The 6,000-nt window shown below is 41.6% G+C and overlaps 1 protein-coding gene across 3 annotated transcripts in view; it reads left to right on the plus strand.

Annotated features, from left to right (window-relative positions):
- Positions 1–4,490, plus strand: part of VGLL4 (vestigial like family member 4) — a 125,744-nt gene extending 121,254 nt beyond the window's left edge. For all 3 annotated transcript variants that reach the window (XM_018563821.1, XM_018563820.1, XM_018563822.1), the window contains 3 exons: positions 487–706; positions 3,548–3,671; positions 4,216–4,490. In XM_018563821.1, the coding sequence (XP_018419323.1) occupies positions 487–706; positions 3,548–3,671; positions 4,216–4,484 (613 nt within the window). In that variant the 3' untranslated portion in view covers positions 4,485–4,490. The remainder of the gene's footprint in view (positions 1–486; positions 707–3,547; positions 3,672–4,215) is intronic.
- The last annotated feature ends 1,510 nt before the right edge of the window (positions 4,491–6,000 follow it).

The following is a 6,000-nucleotide window of genomic DNA, read 5'->3' on the forward strand; positions in this document are numbered from 1 at the left end:
TGACAGCGTTCTGGATTTATGGTTTATTATGCCCACTTCACTCATCCATTGAAACAAAAATTGTGTGTGCACTTCTCAGATGGGAAGCAATTATCGTTACACTCTTAATTTATTATTATACACAATGACCCCTTGCTGGGTCTTTCACCAGGCATGGGCATAGCCGCAGCTACACACAGTTGGCGATCTTGGAAATGCATGAGGCTTTTATCAAATGAATTTGCTTTCACTTCTCATGTTTAGAATAGTTTGTGAACTTTCCTGAATGTTTGCATGTATTTAAATATCTTCAAGACCTGTCCATGTTGAGCTGGTCATAATGTGGATGACCACAGGTTATACCACGCGATAAACAAAAACTGCCTTTTTAGTAAGGCTGATCATTTTGTTTTCAGAAGTGTTTGGACCGATTTGAGATCATTGCACAGACAAGTTTTTTGTCTTTGTGTTTAACTTCAAGCTTTTTTTTTTTTTTTATCTGTTTAGAACGAAGAGTCTTAATGGGGATTACAGAAAAGATCTGCGAGACCGAAGTCGCAGCCCGATAGAGCGAGCAGCTGCACCGACAATGGGTTTACATGCAAATCACCTGTACAGCTCGATTCCAAGCATCAGTATGGATCAACCTCTCGCCCTCACCAAAAACAGTGACCTGTCCCGAAACATGGGGATGACACCCACTATGAGCCCTGTGGAACGACAGCAGGTAAGAGGTTATGTCATATAATACCATATAATGCCAATGTTAGAAAGCCAGTATTCCCATGGCCCTGTTCATTTTTTTCCACTTTGGGCTGACAAAAGATTTATTAATTTTTATGGCAGGCGCAAAAATAAGACAGTTGACCTTGGATAATAATTGTAGCCAATATGGTGACCAGCAGAAATACAGTGCACTACATTTCCATGACTGTGTACAATGCTTGAAAAGAATAGAAGGAAGATGCAGATAAACAATGTGTGTGATGAACAGGTCGTCCAATCTTTCTTAAATGGCTAGACTTATTTGGCCATACACATGTGACCAAAGGCCGATGCAGTTATCCTGCAGATAGATTCTACTTTTTTCTGAATAGTAAGGCCCAAAATTAGGCTAATCAGTGTGTATGGTCAGCATTGAAATTGTTGTATTGTAAATGAGGCAACCAACAACAACAGGGTTAAGCTCATGCTAACGTCTGATTTAAAAAATCTCAAATGTAGCTGATCACAAGGCCAGGTGGAGTCCTCAACTACATGAGTTTTAATGTCTTGGTGGTTTGAGATTACATCGGTTTTTAGTCCTCTGTAGCATGGCTTTCAGTGTCCTGCTCAGAAGATATTTGTCAATCTGAGTGGGCACCTGTACTAAAAGAACTTCAGTGGCTTACCTCCTTCTAAAAATACTAAGTCATTGGCCAAGTATTAACATTCAGCTACTGAAGTCTGGGAAAGTCGGGACCCCTAATCTTTGCACTTGTTCTTTTGTCAGTGAATCAAAAAACATTGAAGCCTTTAGATCAGGGATGTCCAAACTCCGGCCCTCCAGCTGTGGTGAAACTACAAATCCCATGAAGCATCTCTCTCCGGGAGTCGTGGCTGTGAGAATCTTGCAAAGCCTCATGGGATTTGTAGTTTCACCACAGCTGGAGGGCCACAGTTTGGACATCCCTGCTTTAGATCAAGATAACAGCCAGGCGTTCAGTATTATCAAGAGGAAATTAATTGATGCCAACCGGTGTATTTTGTTGGAACAAGTTTCCTTTAAGCTACTGAACAAATTTAAAGTCTCCCTGGTAGCTTGCCCCTTAATCCACCCTTCATTTACCTTACATTTCATTAAGGACCTTGAAAAGATATGACTCATGATGGAGAAGACACCATCATGACCTTAAGAGGTGTTTTCTCCATCGTTTGCTTTGTGTCTTGTGTATGTGCCTGACATGTTGAAAGAAATAGTTTTTTTCCTTCTCTTATAAGGCAGGAGTTCAGTGAAGTGAACTTGCTGTTTTAGGGATTTAAGGTTCTATATTTAGCTTCTACTGTTTAGCAAAGCAAACAACCCTGTTGTTTTTTCGGAATTAATAACTTTTCAGTCAAAAGAACATTGAGATTATCCTAAGCACTAATGCTTTATCAGGCAGTGCAGCTCTCTGATCATAGCATGTCTAGCCTGACTGTAAGCATATGATGGCCATCAGTCATTGAGTTCACAGTCTGAACTTGTAAATGGCCATTTGTGAAGAAGAAATATGCCTAAAATGTGGTGTTTCCACCAAGCCTACGTGGTTATGTAGTGTGCAGGCTGACGCCCTGGGGGAAAAGTAGATATCCATCTGTTAGATGCAACATGACCAGTTGGTTCAGCCGGCCTCTGCCACTACAATGATGTGCCAGCTTGCTCCCCTTCCTGGGATTGGTCAACCTAGGTATCTACTTCAAGTGAATCTTGCAGTGCACATAAATCAAAAAAAAAAAAAAAATCTTATTAGTTTTTTCTCCCCAGGCATTTCTTTGTTCCCAGCATCTGAACAGTGTAGTAGGGGAGTGAGGAAAAGTTATAAGTATAGTATAGTATAGTCATTAAAGTGATTGGTTTGCTTTAAGTTATATAATTCCTGTAGACATGATGAATCATTTCCTAATCCAGATAACAATCACCATAGGTATCCAAAACAAGTTATTGAACAGGGTTTCGTGTACTCAGCCATATTTGGTTAGCAGATACAGGGCTGCCCTGATGGTAATCGCTGCCTGAGGTGATTTTGTTCCCAGGAAGGGGGGTATTGTTCACTCTCTCACACTTGTCGTCAAGGAAGGTGGGGTTGTAGAGTGGTAGCAGATGCGGCTCTGTCTCTCAATTTGCCCAGCTCATTGACAATAGCGGTTGGCAGGAGCTCAGCAGGACCCAGCCAGAGCGTCCCACTCCACTTTATGCAACCGTTTTTCAGTGAGCTGGGCAGAACGACAGACATACAGAGCATCCCATGTTGCTAAGAGCTCCTAGCAAGCCTGGACGCTTTGACGGCATTTGGCCCCGTCTTATCTATTGGCCACTTAGGTGCCAAGTGTGTATTGTAGGATGCAAGGAGGAGTGTATCAAGTTCCCCCTTACCTGGGGATGCTAGTTATTTCTTGGGCCTGTAGTAGCAAGTTTAGGTAATCTGCTTTCCAGCTATGTTTTCTCTTAAAAAAGTGCCGGTCAGGCCTAGAAAATAATTGTTATTCTATGATTGCCTGACTCAACTGAAACATGTCCCAACAGTGTGTAAAAGGTCTGCCCATTGCACCATGAAATCTGCCATCAGGAGACCATTTAGCATGAAGCAGATGTGCAAGGAAATCCATTAAAATAAAATCCGTGCACCATCTCACTATCCTGTCATGCTTATATTATTCATATGTTGTTGGAGCATAGTGGTGGCAGAGAACATACAGTAAATCTTTACATTCATATTGAAATATTTTAAATTACTTTCACACAACAAATGCAGTAACTTGTTTCATTCTATGGTAACACATGTTGTTGGGTGTATTACTATATAGTAATCTTGGCTTCTTATCTTAGAACCGGCCATCGGTGATCACCTGTGCACCAGCAAGCAACCGAAACTGCAACCTTTCTCACTGCCCCATCGCACATAGTGGTTGTGTGTCAGCCATGCCTGCAAACTACAGGCGACTGTCAAACAGTAAGTGAAACATATATTTCCATCGAGTGCGTTACATGAAAGTAGAAAATGATAAAACAACTGAAGTCACCATGTGCTTTACAGATCAAATTCAGATTTTGAGATAGATTTTCAGTGTAGAAGATATTTTACCTTTCCCAGAACTACAACTGTGCAAGTTGCTGTAATTAAACATCTTTTTTTCCCTTTCTGGTTTAACATTAAAGTGATTGTGGTGTCATTGGCCCTCAGTAGAAGCGACAAGGCCTAAGCTATATGGGCGATTTGTGCACAGGTGCTCACACAATTGACTGATCTATGGCACAGCCCTTCTCTATCTTTATCTGTTAGAACGGAATATGGTTTGATGTGGCCATCTGAGGCAATGCAGTGAGACCCCAAATTGTACACCATAATATAGAGCACCAGTCACCCATGTAGGTTAAGTAAGGATGAGGGTAAGCGGCCATATTCAACAGTCTTTAATCTAAATCTTGACATACATTACCCGCTGTGTGATATGCAATATAAACCTCCAATCCCTGTTTTGCTTTCATCTTTGTAGCTACAACGGCTTGTGACCCTGTGGTAGAAGAACACTTCCGCCGGAGCCTCGGCAAGAACTACAAAGAACCAGAGCCAGTTGCCAACTCCGTGTCCATCACTGGCTCTGTGGATGATCATTTCGCCAAGGCGCTGGGGGACACCTGGCTCCAGATCAAAGCCGCCAAGGACGGAGTGTCCAGCAGCCCTGAATCTGCCTCTCGAAGAGGCCAGTCTTCTCCTTCCTCTCACATGGTCAATCATAATCACTCCCCATCTGTACTGTCATAAAGAAAAGATGTCTGCAAAATCAGGAGCAGCTACTTTCACTGGGCTTTCAAAATGATAACCATTAGTGTCAGGGGAAGGAGAGCGTTTTTTAATTTTGTTTTTCTTACTTCTATACTTGCTTTGGCACAAAGTGGATGCCTCTATCATGTTCTAGCAGGAACTATTGTTTTCTAATGTAGCATCCTAACTTCCTGCCTCTGTTACCAAAGAAACCTCTAATGCAAGCCTGCTGCCCACTGACTGACCCACCACAAAAACCCATTCACATTGCGATATATAAGTTGGTTGACCCAAGTGCTGTCAGCTTACCAGCTTCTAGAACTAGAAAGCTTTGTGTATTTTAACTATTTTTTATTTCTTATTGAGTAATTGTATTGTATGTATTTACTTGAAAAGAATTGTCTGTCATGTCTGATTTGCACTATTGAGAGAGGATCAAGACTTCTTGTGAGAAGCTAAAATTCAGAGGGCAGACTGCTTATAAAGAGTTAAGTGTACCTTTGCCGTTACAATATGGCAGCCATTTTGTGTTCCATTATCTAGTCCAGTTGCTATTCTGTAAGATTCGGTGGCCGTGTTGAGACTTCAGTGGCTTCCATTGATGCTCTCAGCAGGCAATAGGCGGCCTTTAAAGGGCAGATTCATCAAAAGTGAATATATCACTTTTAACTGGATGCTGATGGGTTGAGGCTCAGTGGTTTTTGGCATCCCTTGGAAATTCAACAATCTCTGTGGGATGATCTACAGGGATTGTAGCAAGAGGCATCTGGTCACTCTTCCCGGAATCAATGTACGAGAAGTATCAAATATAGTCATCATGTATCTCTCTTGCAACTGGACAGTAAATGACCGAGAAGGTACCCACTGGTAGTCTGCCATCACTGCAGTTTGTGTGCGTAGAGGTCAGAATGGATAATAGTGCGTTAAAGTGCATGTTATATGAAAATGTAATAGCTGGTAACTATTAATACGGAGACAAGTAACAATCAGAATACTTATTATCCTCTTCAGATGTAGTTTATTTTTTAACGGTATAGTCTTCTGACATACTTACTGCTGGTACAGTTGTACTCATTGTAATATTTTATTTGGTGTTCACATTAGCAGCAACCAGCTAGAGCCTCAGGACAGGCCTTGGTGAATTGATTAATGAATTCTGATAATGCGTGGTACAGGATGCTATGTGTTTGGTAAGCAATCACTTTAGTTGCTTTGCGTTCTTGTATATCATTGCTAGTTTGATAGCAAAACCGCGTCAGACAGGTTAGCTTGAGGACGAGTCGCCCCCCTCCCCTCCTTTCCTAACCCATTACAGTTAAATTAAATGTGTTGCTCGAGATTGCAGAATGAATTTAAAGCTTTGTGTGAATTGGCGACAATATGTACATTCCTTTTTGTCGGGAACCTACCACAAGCAGCATTTATTATTTTGTTCCCTGGTAGATATAAAATCGCCCCCGAGCTGATTTTACTGCATAACTCCTCTTGCCTTGCTTGGCTTTCCTCCCCATGTGCA

The sequence above is a fragment of the Nanorana parkeri genome, unplaced genomic scaffold (assembly GCF_000935625.1).
Source record: "Nanorana parkeri isolate BGI_ZX_2015 unplaced genomic scaffold, ASM93562v1 scaffold700, whole genome shotgun sequence".
In the NCBI taxonomy this organism is placed as follows: Eukaryota; Metazoa; Chordata; class Amphibia; order Anura; family Dicroglossidae; genus Nanorana; species Nanorana parkeri.